Below are 27944 nucleotides of genomic sequence, written 5' to 3'. Positions count from 1 at the left end.
GAGAGAGAGAGAGAGAGAGAACGAGAGAGAGAGAGAGAGAGAACGAGAGAGAGAGAACGAGAACAAGCAAAGGCAAATACTACACTGTCAGATCTTTACCGTAAAACTTGTAGCTCTTCTTCAGAGTTCTGCACCTCATCTCTGAGTCGTCGCCAGCGAAGTAAAGCTTTCAATTCCTGCTGCCCTTTTACTTCATCATGTGACAGCTGCCCAGTATACAAAAAACCCACAGATCATTGATTGTTCTTTTCTAACAGTCAATAATAATTTGCAGAAAGAGAAACTTGTTTTGTTTGCCTTTAACATGCAGGAAATGCAGGAAGCAGCACAAGCATCCACACCCTTGAACAACAACAACAACAACAACAACAAAATTATGGCTGCTGCTCTAAGAGTTAAAAGCAGCACTGAGGGAAACAGGAGCCTCACTGAGCACATCAAATCAATAGTCAGTTAAATATTTCTGCCTGAGGAGAAAGATAGGCATGTTGTTTTCCCCTCAGTGACTGGCAATAAGTGAACTGAACATGCAGTACAGATACCTGGCATATCGGTTCTGGCTGCATCTTTACTCTTCCCAGCCTTGAAAGCTAAGAGCTGCTTTGTGTCCTGATTTTATCCCTCTTTCCTACTATTTCTGCCACACTGGTAAAAGCTCCCTGTTGTATTTTCCCCCATAAAAGCAATATTAACAGAGAAGTATGCATATGAGATAAATTCAATGTTGTCAGCTTACAAATCAGCAAATAACTTGCACTTTTTTATTATGAGGGAGGAAAGAAGGGAGATTGAAGAAGGGAAAAACAAATAATATTCTCCTGCATTAAATCAATATTTCAGTCACAATTGAAATTGCAGTATGGAATATATTTCTAACCCAACAATTACACAGCACCAAAATTACTTAGTAATTTCAAAAAGAAAAAAGCAAACAAACCAGTAACAAATTTTCTGACCTTATAAATTAACAAGGGTAATACTCAGCCTGTTTTGTTGCTTACTCCTTTCCACTCAGCTACATGGAAGGGTATCTGCTACAGTGAAAATGCTTTCAAGTAACTCACAGAAGTGTAGGATGAATGTGAACAGCTCACAACAGAGGAGTAATGCTCAAGGTAATGGCAGAAAGAAGTTTGAGAACAAGAAGGAAAAAGCAAAGGGTTTGGACAGTCTTTCTCTCTTCCTTGCTCCAGAAAGTGACAAGAAATTCTGTTTTATTCAGTGCTATAAACAAGCCTGATACTCTGTAAAACGGAAACTCAGAAGAGTTTATGATGCTGGTTCCCAGTCCCACCTGCTCTTCCACACAAGGAGCCCTATTGACCTAAATGGTGCCCTATAAGACAGAGGGGAGAAGAGAATCAGGGCCTGACACAAACATGGGAGGAAATGAACACACAAAAGTAGCAGAAATATGACAAAAAAGAATCAGACCAGAAGACCACTTCACTAACTGACATGTAGTCTATGAGCTCTACACTTTAGGATGGATTATGATTTCTAAGCCTCTGAGAAGGGGGTAACTTTTGCTGGGCAGTATAAAAAAAAGTGCAAGTGTTCGTGCTCCATTCATCAGCAACCATTTTGTTTCAAGGCATGCCTCTTGGCTATTCATAGGGCAAACAGATACTATTTTCATCAGTGTGCCTGGAATATTACAATATTCAGTAAGACACTGCTGATTATTTCAGGTTCAGAAGTACAATACAAGTGGAAAGAATGCCAAGCAATTGCCTGGTATCTCAATGGTAATATTTGAGTAGTACATTTTTGGGAAGGTAATCATTGACAAACAGACGTTTCCATTCTTATTTGCACCAACCTTTACCTTGGTAAAGATCAGCATTTGTTGTGGATAGGGGAAGGAGGAGTATTTTTTTTTAAACCAAGTTAGCATGCAAATTCCAGTGCCATTTGAAAGACTGCGCTTCATAACACAAGAGGCTTAGTTTAAAACTAATTGACAGGAGGGTATATAATTTTGATTCCCACGTGACTCAATTGAGAAGTGATGTTTTGTCACCTTACCTGTTGAGCCCTGGCCCAAAATATATCTTCTAAATAAGTGGCAAACCCTTCACTTATCCACTCTTCAGTCCAGTCACGAGCACCAATGGCCAGTCCAAACCAAGCATGAGCAATTTCATGGCACAGACGTGCTCCACAAAGATGTTGCCCTCCAGGTAATACACTCTGTGACAGGAAGATGATATGGGGGCTGCACAACACGAATGAAAGACAAAATACATTATAGACCTGTTACAACATGCAATGCATGGCTATAGTAATACATAGACTTTATTAGCCTTGTCAGCCTGTTATTACTGTATGCATGCTAGGTCATGACAGACGGTTTATAGCTCAGGCATTTTTAGGAATTAGGTTGCACTTTATTGTTGTTTGGCAGAGATTCAAACTAAAACTCTGCCAAGCAGTTGTTTCGTATTCAACCGTCAAACTGCTATTACCTGTAAGAAGTAACTTAAACCAAAAGTTTTATATTTTTCAAATTACAAGGCTGATTTATTTCAATAGAAGTATTTATATTTAAGACAGGATGATAAAAGATGAGCAGGTGTGAATATAGGCAGCAGGTATTTATCAGTTAAATGATCAAAGCTGGAAATAAATATAGCAGAAACATTTTATAAAGAAAACAAATCACTCTCCAAAAGCAACAAAGACCACGCATAGTAAAGCACACACACTTGTTACAACTTAAAACAAGCTAAAAAGATACCATCTGAGGATAGGAGGTAGACATTTCGGCAGATATGGAGGAAAGAGAACATCCTTTACCAAAAGCACACAAGCGAAATGAAAGCTAGATACCCAGTAAATGTCTACATTTCATGACAAGCAAGAACAATCCAGTCTGTATCTACTCTACTTTCCCTCTGCTCTCCTCCCAACCCCTCAAAAGTGCATTAAAATCCCTGCAATTTAAGTGCAATAAGAAAAGAAAATGGGGGGAAAAAACCCTGCTATGAATAGTTGCTCTGCTATGAAAAACACTTACACTGAATTGCAAGTTACTGCAGTTCCAAACTCATGTTGCGCTGTAAGGCAATTTATGTTGTATTTAAACTGATTAGACATTAACTCCTCAGCAGTTACATAATTTCTGAAATTAAGTAAGTATCCTCTAAGTAAGAAGGAGAGCAGAATTAGGCCCTCCAGGACTAACACACAAGGGGTTAAAGAGTGCCACAGGTGGGACTCTCAAGGGCACGAATCATCTGCAGAGTGTTCCTGCACTAACCCTAGGCCACCATAATCTGCATTTCAGCTGTTTTATCAACTCCAGCCAGCTAGAAGGGAAAGAAAGCACAACGGTAATACCTTCAAGACCACAGGTCTTTAGCACTGAGACTAGCCTTCTTTGCGTGGGAGGGGAGCACATGGCCTTAAGACATTTCCAAGAGTCAAATATTAGTCGTCAGTGTTCCAGATAGCTTCCCCACCCGCCCTACCCTTCCGTTGGAAATGTTAAAACACCCACAGTTCTCTTGCAACTAGTTGAATGTCTGGAACCGAGACCATAAAATATATGGGCTTAGATAGGGAAAACATGCTCCATTGCCATTTCCTCATAAAATATTAATAATAATCCTACAGAGCAAGTTAATACATTTCAAGCAGTTGGCGTTGTAAGAGATAATGTAAGGAATTAAAGAGCTAATAGAGGAATCGAGTCACCAAGAACAAAGCAACCAGCTCTCCAAATCTGCCAAAAGCAATTCTGCTTACGAAAAGAGAGGGAGGGTAGGAGGGAGGGAGAGGAAAAAAAAAAAGTGTGAGCACAGAAGCTGCAAAACATGATGAGCTGCTCCCTTTTATTATAAAGCCCCTGTTGAGAAGAATAACTGCAGCTCTGGGGGTATTACTTTGGTAAGTTTTAAGTAAATGACCCCCAGCTGTGGCATGTGTACAGTGCTACAAAGAAAAACCTCAGAAATGGACCAAGTAAATAACATTCCAGACATACTGCTGGCAGTGTTTTGGCCATTTGGTTAAGCAAAACAAAAGTAACTTCAGGCCTTATAAACAAGCTCACAGAATGGTTTGCATTTTAAGTGTCATACTGGGGGTATATACAAAATAAAAATAAAGATCGAATTTCCTGGTTTTTGCACTCACTTCATAATAGAAATGCCACACTTCTTTACAAAAGGATTACCAAAACTTTTCTACGAGAAAAAAGTATGAGCTACATTTGTCCCCACCCCGCCCAAATACAGCTTTCTACAAGGACCCCCCCAAAAAAAGATTACGTGCAGAGTCAGAATTTCATTTTAGAGATTGAGTACAGCCAGCAACTTCCTTTCCTAAGAACACCTTAAATAATTCCTATCATTTTGCTTGCCCTTAACAAGCAGCTATGTCTCCAGTTCAGAGCCTCATATAGTGACATATCACTACAGAACAGTGCAAAGCTCCCATTTATCTTAAGCTTAATTTTCTCAAAGATTGAACATATCTCTGGAATATGTCCAGCATTTGTTAGTTTGGACAGAAATTTGATTCTATGCACTACTTTGAAATACAGATCCTCTATTTCCAGTATATGTTTGAATGTCAGAAGCTCTACTCCACCTCTACTGTTCTCAGCAAAATCTACTTTTTCTTTTTTTTTTTAAAAAAAACATCATCTAGGATGTGCATTATTATTCATACCTACTATCAGTGTTCTTCCTCAAAGACTCACTAATGCAAGAAAGTCTCCATGTGAAAATTAAGATAATCAAGATGATGACAAAATGGTAATTGGTCAAAAATATATACAGTTTTAAATCAAAATATGAATTTGAACCTCCTACTATCTGTCTGATTTACTAGGAACATATTATAAGGCTTGATATCGATTGCTTTCACTAGAAGTGAAAAGGAGAGAAATCTGTTTCCTACATTAAGAATGGACAAAGGTGATTCACCTCAGCAATTATATCCAGACCTGACCAGGTATGCCCAGCTTATAAAATGCCTGTAGCTGACATCTTTTCAAGTCTGGCTCAAGTTTCTAAAGCAGGCCAGAACAGGTTGCCTGGATGTGGTAAGGAAGATGGGAAACCTCTCCCAGTAAACAAAAGAAGAAAAACCCCATCAGTCCTTCCCAGGAAGCTGGACTAGTTCCCAATGGCCCTTGCAGAAAAAGTAGCTAATGACTTGTTTTCAACAAGTATACACTTGGTTATACTTTTAAAGCAAAGGTTATTATTCTGACCAGAATCACACTCTCATAACTTATACCTTCATACCATTTGACACAAAAGAAAGAACTAGTTCTTTCTCCCAGTTAGACTGTAGCTAAAGGAAATCTCAGCTCTGTAACTCCTTCCGAAGACAAGCACATGAAGGAAAGGGGAAAGGGAATATACTTCCCAAAAGGGAAGTATTATTTCTTCATTTGGTGTGAAAGGTCTAAGGGTTTTCATGTTCCAATCACCTGAATCCACCCATGCAGATGTTTTTCATAAAAGTTCTCCTTAACAAGTAAATGTTTTCCAAGGAGTCCTAGAGATCTCAACAGTAATCTGACCAGTTTAGCAGCCAAATCTCTGAAAGCAATTTTGCAAAACTTTTTCTTCAGACTGCTAGTTAGACACAGGTGCCGCTCTGCACGCTGGCTGCAGTGGTGTGTTATCCTTGGCGGCTCAGGCAAGAGACACATGACACAAACTCTAGCCAAATGTATGTGCATGAACTTAAGTATGCACTCAAGTTTGTAAATGAGGAACATGAAGCACATTTCTAACAGGTTTGTTCCATTCCTTTTGAAGCAGAAATAGTTTTCCCTTAACGTACAGGGATATGCAGACACAGTTTCTTATATGTTTATTGAAATAACAGAGCAGGGACCATATCAGCTGGAACATTATGCTTCTGGAGTCAGAAGCAGCACCCAAAACCACTATTATGGATAGAAGTCAAATAATAAATTTTAAAAAAAATTGTTTTGACTGCACTCCACATACTGCTTATCTTTTCCTATTTAGAAAATGGGAGACAGATAGTAAATGGGTTAGATAGTTACTGTGCTTCTAGAAAATCCCATCTCAAACATGAAAGAGGGAGCAGGAAAAATCCCTACAAAATATTTTCTTAGGTACTCACTAAAATTAAAATATACATTTAAAGATTACTGGTTATGGAATTTGATAAAGTTAGACAATTAAATTACAGCTCTTTACATATATTTTGTGCAGTCTCTCATCAGTACTGCGGCCTTCAGCCCACATTATTCCAGTGATACAGACAACAATATTAGCAATTGTCTGCAGTATCTACATCAGACCTTGAATGTTAGCTTGCTTTGTGATTTATCTCCAAGTGCACTTGCGTCACTGGACCACAGACAAAAATGTGCAACATCCAATTATTTACATCCATAAACTTCAGCATTCCACCATATATGTTGCAATTGGTACTGAGAAGACTACAGAGACGAACAATGTTTTTGATCACCAAGGTTCACACTGTATCAGAGACTCAGGTCTGTGTGCTGACCCAGCTGTAGATACAGGGATCTGGTAGTCAGATTACTCTCAGCATTGTGGCAGAAATACTGGAAACTTCATAAAGAGGGTTTTCTCTCCCTAAAATCATACTGGAAGCCACCAAGTGACCGGTAGTTAGAGATGAAGGTCATTCTGGGGCAGATCACTAACTCATGGCTTTTTACTCCATAAATCCTACAATAACATTGGGTTTGGGTAGGCAATAGGGAAGAACAGCAACTCTTGCATGTTGAAAGGAGGATTATATCAGCCAGTCTGAGAGTGCAATGATCCAATCTTTGAACTGCAGAGAGTTAAGCACCTAATTACCCATCTGAACAATTGAGCAGCACCTGCTCCTGCCCACAGACTGGAAGGCAATCACTTTGTTCTCATTTATTTCCCAGTACCAGACCAGATTAGTCAAAATGTGTACAAACATGGGTGAATGCCTCTCAGGAGGAACTCTTATTACTGTTCAGCAGCAAAATTGATACTTGGCATAAAACTCAGAAGAAATGATAGGGTGAAAAGAAAAAGATAAAAAGCCTAACATCAAACAGTTGCTACAGAAATACCAGGGACTGTAAGAACTCTTGATATTTTTCCTATCTGCAATCCCAAATTACACATTTTCTCCTGCGTACCCAATAACAAAACTTGTTGCAAAAACTTGCATAAAATGAAAAGACAGTACTTATCCCTTACAGCAACTGTCACATCTACCACCTTCCATAGCTTTTTATTTGAAATTAAAATGTCTTTGGACTTACAAATCAACTATAGATTTGATTAGTCCAGACATTATTCACACAAGAAATTTTGTAAGTCTTCTTTAGAAACAGGAATAGCTCTGGAACTTTATGATTAACAAAACCATATTGAAAATATTGTCAGGAGTTGACAAAATTTTCATATGCTAGGACACCTTATTTTGCTACTGTGAAAGGAGTAATCATACTGACCTGAACAAAAAGACAGAGATTTTACTTGCTTCAAAAAACAAACAGACAACAACTTGATGCACTCCCATATAACACAAGATAGGCATAAAGGAAAACTGTATCACCCTGTGTGATTCCCCATAATTCAGGGCTCTTTACTTCATGTTTGCAAACAAAGGTAACACAGGATGCTATATCAAACAGACAAATTTCCCCATATCACAAGTCAATCACAACGTGCACTGAAACTTTTTACCTTAGTAAAGGGTCAAAGTATTAAAAAAAATCTCAAATATTTTTATATTAAATTCCATACCAATAAAAAATAAAAAGAAGTCAAGAAAGAAACCAGGCTATTTAGGAATATATATGTGTGTGTGTGTGTGTGTGTGTGTGTGTATTTAATCAGATCAAAAAGAACTAACCATATTCAGGATGATACTATCTATTAAATTCTTATTTGAATACCCGCACCTTCATTGGACAGTCAATCTCAAAAGGATGGTTCATATGTCAAGGAAAAGAGCCCCAAACAGTGCCAACTATCTCAGGGGACTTCCAGTATAAAATGCAGAGTTGTGCCTACTAAAACAAGATATTTATTTAGCTGACCAACAGAACTCACATCCAGCAGAAAAGAATCATTTTTGGGAGCCTTTAATTTTTATACCAGTCTTTCCAGAAAAGTTTCTTATTCTTTTCTAACTTTTTCTAAAGCACACTCTCTTTTGAAGTTTTAGCTTTCTTCTGGGGCTCAGCTCAAATATACTCAAGCATCCAAGCAATCTACATGATATTAAGATGGTGGACTGAAAATATCACTTCCCACAGAAGGGTTGCAAGATTTTCCTTAGGTCCAATTCTTGAGATCCTTACATGAGAACACATTCCAAGATGAAAAAACTGGTAGCAAGGCAACTCATTTCTGTGAACAGCTCTGGCTCATTCTCTTTCACGTACACACACACGAACAGCACACACTGACAGTGCTGCAACAGAAAAAATTTTCATTAGTGTTTTAGAAAAGTCACAGCACAAAGTAACTTATCTGTTGCTGATATCATTCTGCAGTCATACCACAGTAATCAACCCTACGTACTTCAAGTGTCCTGACTTGGGATGTAAACCAAGAAGAAGGAAAGAAAGAATTTGTTTTACATATTTTACATGTGGAGTTCAATCTGAAGTCTGGGATCCAAGTGTACCGAGCAATCCAATTATTATAATGAGTTCAACAGGAACTAGAGGTGACAAGATCAATCTCCGGTCCACCCAAGTAAGAACCTCGGCATTGAGCAATGAGTCATTAGTTGACTGCTAATGGCCCCAGGATGCCTAATGACATCTCAGCTCACTTCTTATCATCTTACACATCTCTATCACATAGAAGAAGTTGCAGGGCATGAACCTTTTTTGGAGCTCTCTAGATATAATGTCCTAATGTCTTACACAAGCACAACAATATCAACTCATTTAGAAACTGCTGTACTCCTAGGATTTGCATGGGCAGCAAGATGCCTGCTGTTGTACAGAAAAGAGAATTAGCATAGGCAATCACGGGGCAACAAAGAAAGAATTACAGATCCAAAACCTTCTCAGCTCCCATTAAATTTTTTTATGCAGATTTGTTTGAACTAAACACAAAAACACTAAGTAACAGAAGTCTCTTACAAAATCAATTACAGAATACTGCATGGTAGCCAATGCTACAAAGCTGTCAAAATCATTTATACTAGAACTCTCAGCTGGGGGACTGCAGCTTTTTGTGTTGTATATCTCAGGATGTTTTTTTCATATTTAACTGATGTATTGGTAGGAGAAAGGGGAAATAAAGTGGCTCCATAAATACACGTGCTTGTTTTGCTCTAAAACCTCTATAATTTACTTAAAATTTACTAGCCAAATGACTCAAAACTAGCTCAATTTTTAACCTTCACACTTGACATACAAATACTCCTCAACAAGTACTGACATAGCTAATAGAAAATAATTTGTGAATCAGTGTCTCTGACTTCCAGATCCCATACTAAGTATTCATAAGAGAAAATTCCATTGTTTCGTGCCAAATACTTCCAAATTATAAGTCTTTCAAGCTTTATGACTCAATTAGCTTATTTATTTTTTCTTAGGAAAAAAAACACACACAAAGATACCAGATAAATTGAAAGTCAATCTAGATTATTTCAGCGAGCAAAGAAATCAAGATCAAGAAACTCAAAATATTTTAAGTCCAGATTGTTCTGTGAAGGTACCTAAGTACTTTAGTTTTCATGGAACTATCTTTTTGTGTCTGAAGCAAAACAGCTGATGCAAAGACCATGACAATTTGAAGCATCTCTACTCTTACTGGCATACGTACTATCACAAAAGAGTTTCAGAGGGAGAAGTGAAATTTTTGTTTGTATCTGAGAAGCTAGAGGAAATCCCACTGATTTCAGTAAGAATTTTATATACACAATATAAAGGCAACATTTCATCTACATTCTGGAGGAAGGAACTAAATTCCAGATTTCTGGAACTTTTCCACATTTTCCTGAGAGCTTCCAAAAATTAAAAATTGGAAAAAATGGAAAAAGATATTATGTCATTCACTATTTATTGAAATGGTTAATTAAAAATAACACCATTTGGGAAGTCCCTATTAGTACCTTTCTATATATTTATTCTCTCTCATTTAGAATTGATTCACAAAATTAGGACCACAAGATTAACCTTAAACATTTGCTCAAATAAAAAAAGTGAACAGAACATGACCATGGAAATTGATCATTGCAATTAATCATTTTAATGTAATTGATCATTTTATTTTAAAAAGAAGAGCGTAATGGAAACAGACACAGAATCTCTGAAGAGTGTACTCAAACCTCTCATTTTACAAATGCAAAATAATTTTGTGCAATAAAAAAAGAAAAAGATCCCCTTCTAATGTACTAAAGAGAATACTAAAAAAGAATCTTTTGTTTTATATTAGAAATGCACATGGCATTTGTTTCAGAGCCTTTTCAAACTGCTCTTTGTATTGTCACTAAAATGATTAATATGATGAACAGTCTCTAACAATGTTTCTCAGTTCCAGTCTAAATGATGACATTTGTCATTGATGGATGTTATTATTTGATCATGGATGGATTTCATTATTTGTAGCTTTCCATCATTGCTCTTACTGGAAGCCCTGGATTTCCTTTTACTACATTGTGACGTTTCTGATAGATATGAACAGAGCTGAGAGCCAAAGTGCAAATAACCTAGTAGAGACAAACAGACAGACAGAAGAGGCACAATGTACCTGCTGCTCCATATTCAGTGAAAATTCACTCAAGTCAAGGGCTTGTACTTTAAAGGATCTCAAAAGGTGATGTGCACAAGAAAAAATAAAATAAGGAATGTGTCATCTTTTCTTTATTTAATAGACAGAAGAAAGCTTTATCTACACATACCAGAACAAGCAAACAAACAAAAAAGAAAATATTGCTTGTTCTTTTAAAGATTGTTTCTCAGTGTAAAACCACTGGGATCGCTGTGTTAAAAGCAGGACAGAAATGAAATCTGCTTGAAGGCAGAAGTGGTTCTTATTAAAATTGGACAAACTACAGTTAGAGGAGCTTCACAAAACAAAACAAACACTCTTCGTTTTAAGGATTCTTATAACAAACATTTCACCTGAGAACCAAGACTACTCCAGATCTCTCTGAATCATCCAGGAAACCCCTAACATTAAGAGAGAAAGCTGCAAATCTCTGATATTTCTAAGGAAAATGCACAAATAAGTTAATCCAAGAGAGTTTAAAAGAAAAAGAATTGATTAGAACTTCTTTTCATATCATAAAAGAGGCATAGATCCAATTTTTTTTTTTTGAGTTCATATCTTATACACACTTGCTTCTTGTGCCAACTAGCAAATGTGGGAACAAACAGTGAGATGAAGATAACTATCCAGTTTTGCATGATGAAGATAATTATCCAATCTGCATGTGATCTAATTTTTGTCTGTATAGAATATCACTCATAATTCTTGCTTGTAAGAGTCAGTACCTACAAATCCTTCCGGAGCCTTTCATCTTCTTAAAAAAATGGGTACAAATCCAATGCTGTCAATATCTATTTTGGTATTCAACATTTCAGTTAAAACACATTAATTCTACTATGCCTTTATCCTGTATCAACAGGATAACAACAACAACAACAAATGCTACAACACTCTGCACTCCCCAACCTTAAAAAAAGGTTCAGGCAATAGAAAACTAACTAACTAGCCCTGCTGTCCTTCATTACCTGTTTTTCTTATTTTTGTCATCTACAAACAGTATGTAAACTGCACCTGATGTAAAACACATGCTTTCAGTTTACTGAATGAGGATGCAATGCTTCTTCTTACGTTGATTAATGAGATGTGTTGTTAGCAAAAAGAGAGAGAACAATATAGAAGAATAAGTAATGGCTCCAAAATTATTTTCTTAGTTTATTTTGTGCAGCAGCTATACAAGCCTTCCTTTTTGTGTGCGTCAGTCAATAAGATATCTGTTGTGCTTTTGCACAAAGAACAAAGATGCCTTTATCAATTCTCAAAAGTCTGTAGGACAAACCATTCATGCTGACAAACCCCCTAAAACCCTTTCAGCAAATAATGAAATCCATCAGTGACAAATGTCAACATACTAATTTGTTAAATACAGAACAAAAGCAACATTCAGATGAGGTGCCTCATTTCATGTTATATCAGCCCTCCAATTTGTAACAACTTTACGGTAGCCCACGGACCATGCAATATTAAAACAGAATCATATTATAATGATTAGAACTAGAACAATCTACTCGCCTTACAATAAATGCTTAACAGTTCAACAAAATTGTAAACAAAGTCTTTTGGGAACACCAAACTCCTTGCAATGTATTCATTTTTCTCCTTTTTGGAAGATTATTTCAAAGTAAAATGTTATACAAATGCAAATTCAGTTTCACACAGACACATTTATTGTGCTGGTGGAAAAATAAGAGTAAATTACATCATATCCAATGATAGAAGAGCTTCAGTGTGCATGTGAGTTGCTTTATTCATCATATAAGACATTCAGCTATTATTGTTGAATCATATAGCAAAGGATAGTTTCACTAGAAATAGCTAGCATACCTAAAAACGGTGCTAATATCTTGTAACATTAAATACCATCTACTAATGAATTTTTATTCTGTTGCATTTTTTATCAATTTAGCTCTTCATAAATCTCCAAATTGTTATCAGTCACGATAAGGACCAAATATTTTATTTGTTGCCCAGTACACTACTACAGAATACATTTACCTACTCTTTTTAATTCCAAATAGAAACAAACACCATTGTATTTTATGAACATCTATTGCCTCCAACACTSCTCTGTAGGCTTCCAACAGCAGCCTGATAACTTGTGTTCTTGATATTCATCTAAAAAAACTTGAAAATAGGCATGTTTGAAGTTGATAAATTGAGAATGCCAAGCTCTGTACCTGGCAAAATGCTGATGAGCGTACAGATTATATTTGTGTGCATATATATATATATATATATATACATATAATGTTCCACATTGTCAGCATTAATTAAATGAAAAATTTTTTTAAAAACTCAAATGATATTTGGCATTTATATCAGTTTGGATTTATGAACCTGAAGACCAAAGGTCATGTAAATTTTTTTTGATTTTTCAGAAAGTACAGATTTAAATTTCCAAATAGTTAACAGTTTTAGAGACAAATCCAGTCATTCTGCTGTAAATATAGGTATTCTCCACAGACTTCAGTGTAATTACTTTAAATTTTCAGTTATAGCAGAATTTAATGCCAACTGTGAGAACACTGATTGAGACTTGCCTCAATTTATCAATTTATCTCTGACATGGCTACAGACTTGCTTGACTGCAACTTAAATTTACTTTAGTGCAGCAGTTTCATGTGATTTTTTTCATGTAAGAAACATTTAAAAAGATAAATTCCATACTGAGGTCATGTTCCAGGTTCAGGTCTTTAAGTCCACCATACTGCCCTCAGCACTTGCTAGTGAAGTCACAGGTAGAAGAAAGAAGCTGATACTCTATGGATGGCCTGACACTATGAGGGATCAGTTCTCCAGTGACAGCAATGTATAGCTCTCTCTCTGCCTGTAACTATCACTATGTAACTATGCCTCCAACAGGTTTAAGTTTAGTTATGAGAATTAACTGCAAAGGTTATGGTTATATTGGCATATGCAAATTGGATGCAACTGGCTTTTCTCAGAAAGCACTGGTAATACCTCTATGACTACAGTGCATTTTTTCTTTTCTAGGATCATACAGAACTTGTATTTAACATGTATGCACTACTGTATTAAACTGGATTGATTGGCCAAGCAAAAATTAGAAATCAAGCTTCAACAAACAAATAACATCTAATTTGACACTACTAAACAGCACAATAACACCAGATTTTTGGAAGATCTGAAGCCTGCTTCTCAATTAATATATGGAAAGAGTTAATACTCTTACTAAGTAGTTAATAAGTAAAGACTGGTGGTTTATACTGGCCATAATGGCAGACCGGCTTGAACTTAAAAGTATGTGTCCATTGTGTTTTTTAAGAAAAGGTAGTTGCACAGTGTAAAAACAGTTTTGTGAATCCTACCTTCTCTGTCAGTAACTCCCTTTTCAGAAAACTATGTGAAACTAAGACTTTATGTAGACTGTATGGTACAGCTTTCATTTTATCCTTTTGCACCTTCCTTCCTTTTTGGTAGATAGCAAAGGCAAATAGTTTTTTTAAATAAGTGTAAGTTAGGCTTCCTCATGCCAATAAATTAATATAGTATTCCAGTATTGCTCTGGAAAAGCTACTGAATGAAAGCAGCTCTTTCTGCACTGTTTTAAGATGTCTCTAGTATCTCACTGTGGCAGTGGAAACCTGATAACCCAAACTTAAGTCATGTGGTCTCCTCCAGAGAGAGGAATTTATCTGTAAATCTTTTTGTTCTAGAACATAGTATGTACATACAGCTTTTACATATACATTACATAATATTAATATAGGTGATGTTCAGTACATCACACAAAATCAAAATCAGAAACAGCAGCACTGACCCAAAAGATTTTGCTTTACTCTACTCTTGAAGGCATCTCCAGGAAGGTTAATGAAGCTCTTCAGAATTACATCACAGATTTACCTCAATATCTACCACTATCAAGCTGGCAGTCACACTGTATTCCTGACAGTGAATTCCCTGACCTTTCTTTAACAAAATAGCTAAGTGTACAAGTGAGAAAGAATATTCCAGCAAATTCGCAGTATCGGCTCTTTACGGTTCAGAATGCTACCTTAAATTTTAGCTTCAAACTATTTAAGCAGAAGATGACAATTTTGCCCATGTAAGCTTAGAGGTGCTCGAAATTCTAGAAATCGTGCTACAGAGAAACGAACCTTTACAAATATCAGTGCAGCATCACACTATGAATGAGACAGATGATCAAGTGAATATGGCTTGACTCTCAATTTCAACTTTTAAAAATAGACTTAGAAGTCAAAATTAGCATTAACTCATATAAGCAGAGCACATAGTAACCCTCTTTGTTAAGCAGAGCCACAATTTATGCAAACAGTGCAAAGAGTAGGCAGTCATCACAAGCCAGATGCCTGCCATGTGGCAAAAAAATGGACTGGCCTTGGATTCAAAAGGAAAGAAACCATCTATTTCCTTTATACTACCACAGACAAAGGAAATCCCCAAAAAACTCCAAACCAGAGGTGGTGTTTTAATCACAAACCACTGTCTCCAAGCAACTTTTTCATATTCTCAAAACCAGACATGAATTTTTTTTCCCCCAAATACATCATATCTCCAATTCCCACAGAGAAAGAGACACCCAGCACCCTTCTTTTCTCTTTGGAAGTGCTGTCAGCGCTCTATAGGTCCTCTAGACCTTCCAAAGCATAGAAGGGTCTCACAGGTGCCCCTCCATGAATTTCAGTGGGGTAACTCCTGATTTATATTGTGAGATCCCTATTAACTGCCAAGGGAGTCTCCTACAGCAACAAACTGGCGAGAAGTGCGCACGTGTGTGTGAACACTCATATGAGAACACTCAGACTGCAATGTATCATATATCAGCCCTTGGAAGAATGAAAAATAATGTTTTAAATTTCCAGTCAGATATAACGATCCACAATACAAAAGGCGCTAGCTTGCATAGGACAAGCTATAATACTTTGACAATACTCTGAAGATTTCTGTAGTTCCACAGTTCAGCTTTTCTCTAGAAGCTCCTAAATAAGCATGATCAGAAGAAATCTGTCAAAAGTTCATTCACTGAGCTGTCAAAATAAGGCAGCAAAATCTTTTTGGCTGACAGATTAAAGGTTTGGATGGTAGTTTCAACAAACACTTTTGAAGGTGTGAGGCTTTTTTTTTAATAAAAATTAAACAATGTTAAAATTGTTTGGGGGAAAATAATTACAAAAATGTAAGAAGGGCAGAAAAAGATGGAATAAGTTCAGGTGTGGGTTTTTTTTTTGAAAAGGTAACTAATACATTTTAATATATATTAAAGAGTTTTAAATGTTACTTTATGTGTGAATAAATGTATGAAAAATCTGCTTATTTCTTTTGAAGAACATTCTTTCCTACAAGAAATGTTTCAAAGAGCCATCTTTAAATTGGACTATACATACATTAATCCAATTTTGAAGAGAAATGTTACCATTTTTACTTTAAATAAAGTGGAACAGACACAAGGGTTACATGATTGCTGTCAGGATACAGGAGTCAGTTTCATTCCTTCTCTCATGCATCAGTGAATAAATATAAGGATGGAGAATAATTTGGAGTGGACCAACACATCAGAGGAAGTTACTCTGTCTGCAGCATAAAACCCTCAAAAGCTGGCAGGGGCAGAAAAGGGACAAAAACTAGCAAAGAATTTTCTCAGACATTTTGTATAAAAGAACTCTAATGACCATCCCTCATTTTATTAGCTTTATCAGTGCCTTCAGTGCAAAAGGCTCAGAAGAGGGTTAAATCAAGGCACTACTATCAATACTACCCAAACAGATTACCCCCACTGAGATTTATAACACCCCCTTTTCTTTTAATACATTTTTTCACTATTATTTAATGAATATTCTTAAGAATAATGCTGAACACTTCCAAAATGAGCACATGGACATTCATATCATGACAAAACAGCACACCAAGTCAGTTATATCCAAATAGTCTTCCCTGCTTGTACTTACATGTCAAGAAGGAAAATAATGAAAATCTGAAGAATTTCCTACACAACATGAAAGAGAAGTAATCCACTGCCAAATAGACCTAACTAACATTGCTTAAAGCTTTGAATAAGCAGACAATAATGATTAGTTGAAAGGGAAGTGTGCTGGAATGCTGGTTTGACATTTGAGCATTAGTGATAACAATAGACACCAGCCCTGCATTCTTAAATCAAGCAATCTCTGCAATAAGTAAAAAGGGATCAAAACATCAAGAAGTCCATGCCATTGCTTGAGGGGTTTGCCAGATTTATTGTCACGGTGAAGATTAAAATCACCCACCATTAAGAATTGTATGTATGCATCACATTCAGATGTCAAAGGTCTAAAAATTATGTGATCGAGAGAGGGGTTTCTAGGTGGATGATAAATAAAGGACAAGTTTAAAATAGAAAGGTTGAAAAACATCCAAAGAATTGCATATAAAGGAACAGACCCTTAATATCATTCCCATTGAGATCAACAGGCATAGGACTGTGCTCAAAGTTATCACAATAATAGTAGCAACACCTTTTCCCATGGCTTAAGATAGAAAAGCTAAAGATAGCAAGATGAAACAATGTCATTTGAAACTACCATATTGACAGAAATGAACCAGCTCGCTGACACTTTGTTAGAATTATAGGGTCTGCACGGGTGTCTACGTTTCCAAAGTGCTTTCAAGCTTAATGAGTAAATACTGAACAAAGACATCTATTTCCCTGAGTGTGAGAGCGAGGGGAAAGGGAATCCTTTTGTACCATGGCATTTTGGTGTATCAGCAACACTTTTCTGCCTTTTTTAAGCAGTAAAAACTGCTATGCAAAAAGCAGAAGAACAAAACTTGCCAGTGCGTAACAGCAATAACAAAGGGCAGCACAAGACTCTGGAAACACATTCCAGATTTATACTCAAACTGGATTTGCTGGAAAACTCAATATCTGGAAGCAGAGTCAGTGTTTTTTTTGTTTTTTTTTTTAATCCCAACTTTATGGCAACTGGGATAAAACATCTTAGTATCTGAAGTTAATAATAGATTATGTGGTCCCATCCTCTGCTCCAGAAGAGCCAGGTCTGGAAGCATGTTACAGATCCCCATTTCCGTAGTTCCTCTTTCAGTTACATTATAAGCATCAAATGGGAGCTGGCAGTAAAACACATGACCACAGACCAGTTCCTTACCCTCACTAGGATCTGTAACTACCAGCTGTCTCCTTCAGGCTCCCAGTAACCTTGTCATTGCAGTTTAATTCTGCAATGTTGACAAGCAGGAACTAATCCAAGACATTGGAAAGCACTGGAGGTATCTATGTGTTTATAACTGCAAACACAAAGCTCTTCGGAGACAGATCAAAATCTGAGAACTTTCTTGGGATTTCCTTCTGGAGCTGTCTAAACCCCACCTCAAAAAAACTGCAAGTTTCTGCCCCAGCTAACTCTCATACTTCACTACAACATTAACCATGCAGAATACTCTCAGGAAGATCAGGTGGTATTCTGCTCCAAAAGAAAACATACCATTTAAGTACATATCCACAGAAACAGACACAAAGTCAGGTCAAGAGCTAGCAAAAATATTATGTACCTTGCTGGCTATAATCTTCCCTCAAATATATCTCCTATCAGGCATCAATGAGTCATATGCATGTCAGAAATCTGGATTTAGGCATAAAATACTTTTCCTCAAGGAATTCCACATTGTAGTATTTTTAAGATGAAAATTTCCAAGCAAAGGCATGTATCTTCCCTCCTATGTAAAGACCAGATAGTGTTGTGTAGAAAGGTTAAATCAAATCATCACTCAAATAATGCAGCACACTACTCACAATGTTAAGAATTACTCAATTTAGCAACTCTCAAACTTTATCAGCTTTGTTTATTTGTTTAGGAGGAATTTCCCTCAATAAACAGGCCAGTAAATATATAAAAAATAATTCTTCAGTTACTGTAGACATCTGCAGACAAGTCTTGAACACACACATTTGACTGGTAAAATGGAAAAATGCCAGCAGCCTTAGAATTGGAAAACAGGAAGAATTTAGATTATAAACATGTTACTGTCCAGCCTTTCATTTTCCTGGCCAGTGCAGTGCTGCAGCTTTATTTGATAATTTGACATAGTTAGAATGAAATTTAAGCTGGTCGTATTACTAAAGCAGAAACAGCAGAACAAATGTGCTCTAATGCAGGAGACGTAAGCAAAGCTGCTAGCAGACTGTTGTTCCCTCGAGGTACAGGGACTAACTGCATCCTGGGTGTGATGGCTATCATGCTGTGCAGGGCTAAGGTGCTGAGCAGACCCATAACAGCTCATTAGCTGTGCGTCCCTCACAGTCATAGCGTGTACCCGATCAGAAAGAGCCAAGTTCAAAGATAGCTGTGGAAGAGAAAAAGCAGAGCAAGAAATGCAACAGAGAAGGTGAACAGTTATAAGAATCACAGTATTTCTCTGTGTTGACTGTGTTCTGAGCCCTTTTAGGGAACCCCATACTGAGAAACAAAAGAAAGGTATATTCATACATTACATCTGTTTGAGAAAACACTTAAAGTCAAGTTCAGATCCTCAGATGCAGGCACATGGCTCTTATTATTTCAATGGCAGACATGCGGATATCTCAGACTAGAATTTTATTCCAATATTCACATGTATAAAACATATTCCAAAACATAAAGCTTTGAGCAAATTTATAACTGAAGCAAAACAAAACAAAAAACCTCAACCTCTTAACAATTGACTGGCAATGACTGGCAGCAGGCCTGCAATACCCAGAGAGAAGACAATCCTCACCCCGAACAAAACCAGGAGGCTCTAAAGTGATCTAAAGAAAGACGATCAGTTCATTGACCAACAGTTCTCGCCACTAATTGGTTGTTTAGTCGCAACATGCCTTTTACACAAAAGCTGTATCCAGCACTAATCCCATAGAATCAGCAGCACCTAATAAGTCAGTACAAGATGATACCTCTTGAAAGAGGGCAAACACTCTTTCTCAGCAGTGGAATCAGATGAAACACCACTATTTTTTTGCCTGCCTTCCTATGAGCATTACCCTCCAACTGAAACTCAGCCAACTTACGCTTATCTAAGCCCATGAATCAAACAGGCGCTGGGAAAGCGGAGACCGCACCATCTGGGTATGACGACAAGGAGGGGGGTGTCTTCGGCACACTGACGGCGGCAGCAAGCACAGGCCGTCTCAGAGACTCCCTCCCTTGCCCTGCGTGAACATTACACAAAGGCATTGACAGAAGAGAGCTTTGCAAAACACATTACGAAACAGACTCCAGGCGTAATGAGTACACAACCTCCTTCTCAGCATCTCATAAAGCAACCCAAGGAACTGCTGCACGGAGCTTCAAAGTTTGCCAGAGCAGCATGCTGCTCTTTGCAAATAGTACCATTAAAAAAAAACAAACAAAAAAACCCACCCAAACCCAAACCATCTGTATTTGCAAAAGTTCATTGTCCAATGAATGTTCCAGGTTACATTCAATTTAAACACCATGTGGTGGGAAATAATCAGGTGCTGGCCTTTGCTGGAGCTGCTTCTCTATGCCTTTGTGATTTTTGCACACAAAATAAGAAGGTAAGAGATTAGGCGGTTTTTAACTACATTGTGAGCACTGACAATTTAAGCAGAACAAAGCAACCTATTTGTAAAAGACAGAATATATGGTTTCCTTCAACCTCCTTGAAAGTTCTTACGAGCCTGTCAGTGTTAGGTCCGCATCTCCTACACTACTTTCTTCTAGCCATAAATGGTAATAGAGTATCTCACAGTTTACAGGTAGCAAATCTCTCAGCATCTCCATAACCAAGAAAAGGAAATTTATCTAGAGATTCCTTGTCTCCATACAGCACAACTGACGAACCACATCAGCAGCCTATATTAGCACAATTGTTTTTATCTGAACATTGGTCAAGTCTTTGTATGAATTATGCACTCAGGAAAAGACAGTTGGGTTTTAAAAGGTTGCATGTTAACACAAAAAAATTCTGATTGTCCACTTACCATGGGAGGAGTGAATGGGAACCAAAACCCAAACAAAAATAATTTTTCCAGGATCACAATCACTTGAAGTAACACAAACACATGAACTATGATTCATAGTTGTAATTTTTACAAACTGAGAGGATCTAAAGTACCATACAAAATAAGGAGAGCCAGTTATTTACAATTTTTATTTACTTTAGAAGTTTAGAAGAGACAAAAACACAGACTAGGAGTTACCAAATGCTTTACCTGAGCCAGAAGCCAGAACTCAGCAGCACTAAGGAATGAAAGATGTGCAGTGCCCTCTGCGCATTCAATGCTGAACATGAAGAAAAACAAGGTGTGTACAAGCTGCAGATGTTTTCGCTAGCTAAAGCTGTATCAGCTTAGATTCACAGATGCATGTGTGCTCCAAAGTGGAGCATGCATATTGACAGCCCCTCACAGGAGGCACACACTGCAACCTGTTTTGAGCATGGAGACCTCTGACCTTAACCATAAGAAGGCAGATGTGACCATGATAAATGCACAGATACTACTACCTCCTTTCCAGTATCTTATTTAGGAGTCCAAAGACAGCTAACTGTTGTCCTGGCAAAAGTATTAAGACCCATAGTTTTCATAGTGGCCAGGAGAGCCTAAGGTTATTTACAAATGACAGCAGCATAGATACCGTAAGCATCCAGAGCAATCATTTTATATAATTCCAGTACTATCAGATTAGTACTCAGTCAATTCAGGTGGAAAACCTGTGGTGCTAAGAAGCAACTGAAATAGCGAAAGTTGCTAGTTTAATCTCATCACAGGAACTTGCAGGCAAGATGAACAAACAAACTTGGTTCTACACCTGATACAAAATACAAAGTACACAGCTAAATTCTCTCATCCACACTTTCCTTGACTCATTCAGAAATGAGCATCTCTGATATCAGATTTGAACTTAGTCACCTATTTCTTTAATCAGATATGAGTAATACAATCTCATACCTGTTAACACAAGCAGATAATTTAGACTGGAATGTCAACATGTAGACAAATACTTCAAAAAAATATATCACACAAGACAATAATCAAAGGTCTCAGTCTTGTACAGTCTAACTTATTCCATATGTCCAGCTATCAGAAGCACTGATACCTTTGGAGGAAGAAATCAGCTGACTGTTTACCTCCCAACTTAAAGACACCATGTATACATAGAGTAATCTTTTTTCACAGTATATGCACTGTTAATGGTAACTATATTGATAATTGATATTCCATACAAAAAAAATACACATGAGTAGATATATATACTGCATATTCCAAAACATAAACTTGTGTCCAACCAAAATAAAAATGCATGAAACTGACTATTCAAAAATCGCAAAGTACTACACACAATTGAAAAACAAAACACTAAAACAGTGTGAGGAGATAGCTAAACAAGATTTTTAAATACATCTGAAATTTTCAAACAATTCAAGAACAGAAAAAGAAAATGATTAGTGTGATAACAGTTTACAAACAGGAAGGATTTATTCTCTTATCAGTTTGGAATGGTAAAAGCAAAATCTAATCAGAATGAAAGAGAACAAACTGGCAGACTGAAAAAACCTTAATGCAATATAGCCATTTTTTAATGTGGTATTATATCATTACCTTCACAACAAGATTATAGCACAACAATATTACATTCAGATCTGGATAATTTGTGCTTGACTATGTCTGGGTATGCAAAAGATGTAAGGTAGAAGGCAAGTTTTCTACCACATCTGTTCATCAGCTGAGACTAGTTCATTTCAAGGTTTGTTTTTAGTTTATTTTTTATCCAAAGGAGAGTTAAATTTATTAACTGATTGGGAGTGATCACAGACTAAAGACCGTCATTTTGTTAAGTGCAAAGATCAGCAGCCTAAAAATGCCTTGCATTTTCAGACATACTATAGTAGATCTAACCCTTTATATTTTTAGCCATTCCACCCATGTCTCTCTATTTAGATATTTCTCCGGCTCCTATAATCTTGGTATCTAAGCACTGATCCGTATGTTCCACAGTTAACAACAAACAACTATGCTCTCCAGATATGAAAGCATACCTCCTGCTGACGTCAATAGGAACCTCGTGAAGAAAATCTGAAGCCAGAATACAGCCCAGAAGTCTTTAAAATAACATCACAGAGACTGTGTAAATCTCAGACAAATGGTTGTTTCCCCCCCCCCCTTTGTGAACATGCGATGCCCATTAGCATTAAAAAGATTTATGCATGTGTTTCAAAAGAGCAGAATATATTATATCAAATCAAAGTTTTTTAGGCTGGTTATGGTCATCAAATTTCCTAGCTGTCTACAAAGCAAGGGCAGTGATCTGAGAAGGGCTGAGCACTTTCCGAAAAATAGTGAACACATTCAGCTCCTAATGGAAACTGAGGACACCCAACAGAAAAGCAGTCAGATCTGAGTTGAGACAGCCAGGTCGTAATACTTTCATAAACTATTTTCCAATAGTTCCAACTGCCTGCAAATGTTTCAGCTCCTTTTATCAAAAGACAAACTACCAAATATATTACATGTTATGTGAAGAATTAAAACTGGGGAGAATTTTGACTTTTTTATGAGACTGATAAGTTATGGCAACTCTGAGAAAACCTGTGGGAGTAAAGATAGTGATGAGTGAATTTTAATGGACAGAGCAGTGAAAGTGCAGAGGATGAATGTCCTAACCTCTAAAGATGCCAGTAGTTTGCTTTATTGTAATGCACCTATAAGGTTTTTAGTGTGTATCATCTTTAGTGTTTATAATCTCCACTTCACTCAAAAGTGACCTATGTTCAAATTAATTCTAAGCAGCAGTAAATCACAGGAAAAAAAAAGAGAAGGGTAACTCACCTAATCTTGTGCCTTGCATAGTTTTTAATAGTCTAATATCACAATAATGTGATTTATGTGTGACATTAATTGTAAGTAGAGAGAAAATGTAACGACTGAAGTTTGATATCTTCATCTGGATCACCTCACAGAACTGACAGGCCTGTTCTTCTCTGCTTTCAAGGTGGTTATTATGGGAAAGATATTTCTGTTTTGACAAGTTAAACATTCTTGTTGAGTGGAGCACTACACTGTTTAGAATATGGTTTTATATAGGAGTTCAAACATCTGCCCATTTTAGGTCAAATTATTACAACAACCTACAAATAAGAGACCATAAACAAATGCAGCTGTTACAAAATAAGAAAGAATTCCCTTCTTTGCTCTCACAAAGGATCACATTTAAGACAATATAAGATTAATGAGAAAAGTGCAAGTAAACACAACTTTTTGGTTCAAAGTGGAGAAAAATATTAGTAGTTCCTGCTTTTACATGCCTTAAGCACTGCATTAACAAGCAATTTATAATGCAAATCTAACAAGCTCAGATAGTGTGTTTCAGTCCTGTTACGCACACAGCCTTAATTAAAAGCTCTTTTGCTGTGAGATGTCGGTCCTTTTTAAGCTTAAAGTATTTATTAGCTGAATTCTGTTTAAAAATAACACCCACAATCTTCCCTTAATGTCAAACAATTGGAAAATATCTCAGAAAAGGAAATTCTGTTTTTAAGTAAAATGTTACCACTGCTGTTAATACTGGAAAGTTGTTTATACATTTCTATCCTGCTTTCTACAAAATATTGCCACCTAGTTTCCCAGATTTTAATTGAATACTCAACAGCTTTTCGTTAAATAAATCATTTTAAGGTGTCCAGAAATGTATTATGAGAGCTTGTACAATATAGTTTCACACCAAATAGGCAACATATTCAATAACTTATACCTGTTACTAATTTACTGCATACATAATTCTCCTGGTAGGTATGTGTATAAAAGCAAAAGTATAATATAGAGTTACAGTATGCTCCTTGCTGATTTAGTTTTATTAACTTATGTTATGCAATTAAACAATAAAAATAACAATTTACCATGCAAGTCATTTTCTAGGGTTGTTCTTTTTATATTACTGATTTACCTATGAAATACAAAATCACTGATGGTTATTTTATGCTTAGCTACACAAGTACTAAGATTTGCATCAATGTGTCCATATAGCTTTGATTAGCTTTTGCAGCACTCCCCAAGTAAAGATTAATGAAGGACTAAAAGGGAATGCTATCACACTTAAAACATTATGTCATCAGAAAAGCTAATACAATACCTATAATATTTTCAACATACCACTGTTTAAAACTATTAAGAGACAGTGCAAATACTTGCATTAGTAAAACAAGCTTTGTTCAGTTCTGATAACTGAAGAAAAACCCATGTGCAGACTGTAAAATATAAAAACCCTTTCTTAAATTGTAAAGCAACACTAATGAAGAATTATAAATTATAAAATAAAAACAGCCTGCTACAGGACTCATAATCTCAGAACCTTTTAATAGTCTTTAAATGTTTGAATAAATTATTCCTGAAAATATACACTGTGTATAAACAAGAACTCATGACTGAACAGAACTGTTTTAATTAATATAAACATACAACAACACGAAGTTTTGGAAAGTCTCCCTACAGTCTTAATAAACCATATGTGTGGGCAGGACTAATTCTATTCTCTTATACTTGCATAATCTGGGGGTACTTCGACCAGATTTCATGTGAGCTAATCTACTAACAACAATGTAACTGGAAGCAAATTTGTATTCTATACAGTTTTATAAATCACACTGCCTTAAGCCATGTGACTAACATCTGTTGCACATTGTTTCTTCTTTGATCCTTCCTCTAGGGGAAAAGCAGAAGCAAAGATGTTTCTTATTTTGATAGGATTTCTTTTTTAAATATATATAGACAGTTATTAAATATTTATGACAAGCAAGCACAGGCAATGACGTTCACCTTGGTCCTACAGCAAGGTGGTACAATATGTCCTGTTTTCTAGTTCCTGGGATACTTCACTTAACAAAATTAGACCAACCCCACTGACATTTTCCCCCATGGACAAGCTTCAGTTTTCTTATGGAGAACTCCCTTGTATTGCAGATCACCACAGGGTTCACCACTGTGAAACTTTACATTGTTTTTTAGATTTTTGTGCCCATATCCTCAAAACCTTCAAATTAACTCTAAATTCTATGGAAAGCTAATCTGAAAAAGAGAGGTTTGATAAGTTCCCAATACAGCCTCTGTTGCTTCAGGAAATGTGCTAAGCTTCCTTCTTTTACTTAGTTTCCTACATAGTGAATGCATTCCTCTGCCATATGCATTACTTAAAGCTTGCTTCCATCAGCTGTTCTCAGTACATGAGCCACCCTTATCAACTGATGTATGATGGTTAATGAAATGGTAGGTATGATTGATTTGGTAGATACTACTAGTAGGCACACAGATACAAGGAAAGCAGGAGTTGACACACTACTTTGCACATGCTGGGCTTGAGCAAGGAAAACTCACTCTGCTCAGCAGCTCCAGATTACCAGCTTCTCTGAGCTCATTTTCTCAATATTTATATTCTCTAACTGACACTTGGGCACAAATCTAGAGTTAACAGTTTCTCAGATCAAGGTAACTTGGCTTAAGCAATGGTCCAGATACACGTAAAAATCCTAACTTAGTTATTCTAGCCTGATGGACTGAACTCAGAGTTAAGGGAAGCTTTAGCATATCAAGCTGCTCTCAAGGAACAGACTGCTCAGTTTTACATTTCTGATTCTGCTTCTTGCTGCTATCATGGCAAAATGCTGTCTTAGTATAATTGTTTTGTACTTCCTAGCCACAGAAATGATGTCAACATGTAGGTTTTTGTTAAGTTTCCAGTTCAACACCTCTTGCTTGCTGGTGTTACATCTACACACTGATCTCTGCAAGAGTTCTAGTTAGCTAAAGGTAAATGTCATTAACTTCTGTGGTGGCCAGCTCAGACTTGATTGCTGTCAAGCAAGAGGCTTTGCAAGTATTATTGTCTCAACACTCGTAGGTTATTGGGCTAGTCTTCAGCCACAGGTTGCATTAAAGTTCTTTTTGGATTGTGTGGAGTGTCTTGGGCTACACAGGTTCCCAAGCAGCTCTGTCTGACTTACGGGTATATTCTACAGGCAGATATTCTGGTGGGCTCTGTCAATCAACATCTTTATCTTGCTGAGCCAGACATGGGACTCAGTGTGGTAATGGCTCTGTACCACCTCCTCTTCTAGGATATGCCTTACGTAATTGTAACTTACAGGGGTGATGCTGGCATACACATCTCACTGACTTCATTCACAGTTTCTAAGCATTTACTAGTCTGAACTTCAGCACCACAGCTCTGAGCTGTCCTGCAAGTTTTCTGTTTAACAGAACTTTTGTGAAAAATGTCCTTGAGAGAGCAAAAACTGAGCCACAGCAGATAACACTTGAGTATTATCTGAAATGTTCTAGTAGTATTGTAGAGAATTGTAACGTGTGTGAACAGAAAATGGATGGGAATGCCTGGGTGCAGAGGCACCACAGAAACACGCAGGAAGGAAAGGGCCTGCAGAAAGGCCTATGTTAATGACACCCAGATTGGCATGTCATCAAGACCCCAGTACATCTAAGTGCCGTTTCACAAGACACCCAGACCTGGACACAAAGAAGAGGGAACAAATCCAGATGACTTGCAAAGTCATACAGGATGGAAACACTGATCCCTGTCAGCTCCAAAAAGGTACAGAAAGGCATATCTAAAAACCTGCACATAGCTGCCAACCTACAAAGAACCCACGAATCATGAGGAGGACTTGCCCTTCATGTCATCGTAACCAATCCTGGACCAGACATCTGGACATAAGCATCATGGTGCTCACCTGCCTGCCTGGCAGATTGCTTGGATACCACATACATTCTGGTGCTTGTCAGTATGAGAGTATGAGTGAGTGAAACTTGTTTCATTTCAGGTTTTACTGGATTTATTTTAAGATAAAATCACCTTCCCCTCCCAATTGGTTCAGTTCTCAGAGAGATTTTGGTGCAGGCAAGCTAGATATTTTTAGAGGAAGCTAAACGGGAACCTCTGTTGCAGTGGCACACCAAATTCACTTCACACCTAACAGGAATGTAAGGGTCCAAACCAGTAACTGCTTCCTTGATCAGCTTCAAACCACAGGTAGGAATTTTTTTTTATCTCAGGGGACCAGACCAAATCAAATACAAGTGTAAGCATTCTAGATTTACGTGCCTCCATACTGAATATTTCAACCTACTGATCCATTGTTATTGCACTGTAACACTTGCTAATATAGACAATGCCAGGTAACAGGGCTTTTTTTCTTTTTTCCAGACTTTTTTTTGTCTCA

At 36.9% G+C, this 27944-nt stretch overlaps 1 protein-coding gene across 15 annotated transcripts in view; it reads right to left on the bottom strand.

Moving 5' to 3' along the window:
* CUNH9orf3 (chromosome unknown C9orf3 homolog) overlaps positions 1 to 27944 on the bottom strand; it is a 204063-nt gene that overhangs the window by 118487 nt on the left and 57632 nt on the right. For 14 of the 15 annotated variants that reach the window (XR_003257161.1, XM_026088441.1, XM_026088440.1 and 11 more), the window contains 2 exons: positions 2029 to 2218; positions 100 to 206 (listed from right to left, as the gene is read on the bottom strand). The exons of the other annotated variant lie outside the window; for it this stretch is intronic. Coding sequence is in view for 13 of the 14 variants with exons in the window: in XM_026088441.1 (XP_025944226.1) it covers positions 100 to 206; positions 2029 to 2218 (297 nt within the window). In the remaining variant the exon portion in view is untranslated. The remainder of the gene's footprint in view (positions 1 to 99; positions 207 to 2028; positions 2219 to 27944) is intronic. 15 annotated transcript variants of the gene reach the window in all.

Source organism: Apteryx rowi, unplaced genomic scaffold (genome assembly GCF_003343035.1).
Source record: "Apteryx rowi isolate R43461 unplaced genomic scaffold, aptRow1 scaffold_77, whole genome shotgun sequence".
NCBI classification, from domain to species: domain Eukaryota; kingdom Metazoa; phylum Chordata; class Aves; order Apterygiformes; family Apterygidae; genus Apteryx; species Apteryx rowi.
Note: the sequence above shows the minus strand (reverse complement) of the source record. Positions and strands in the feature narration are given on the sequence as shown.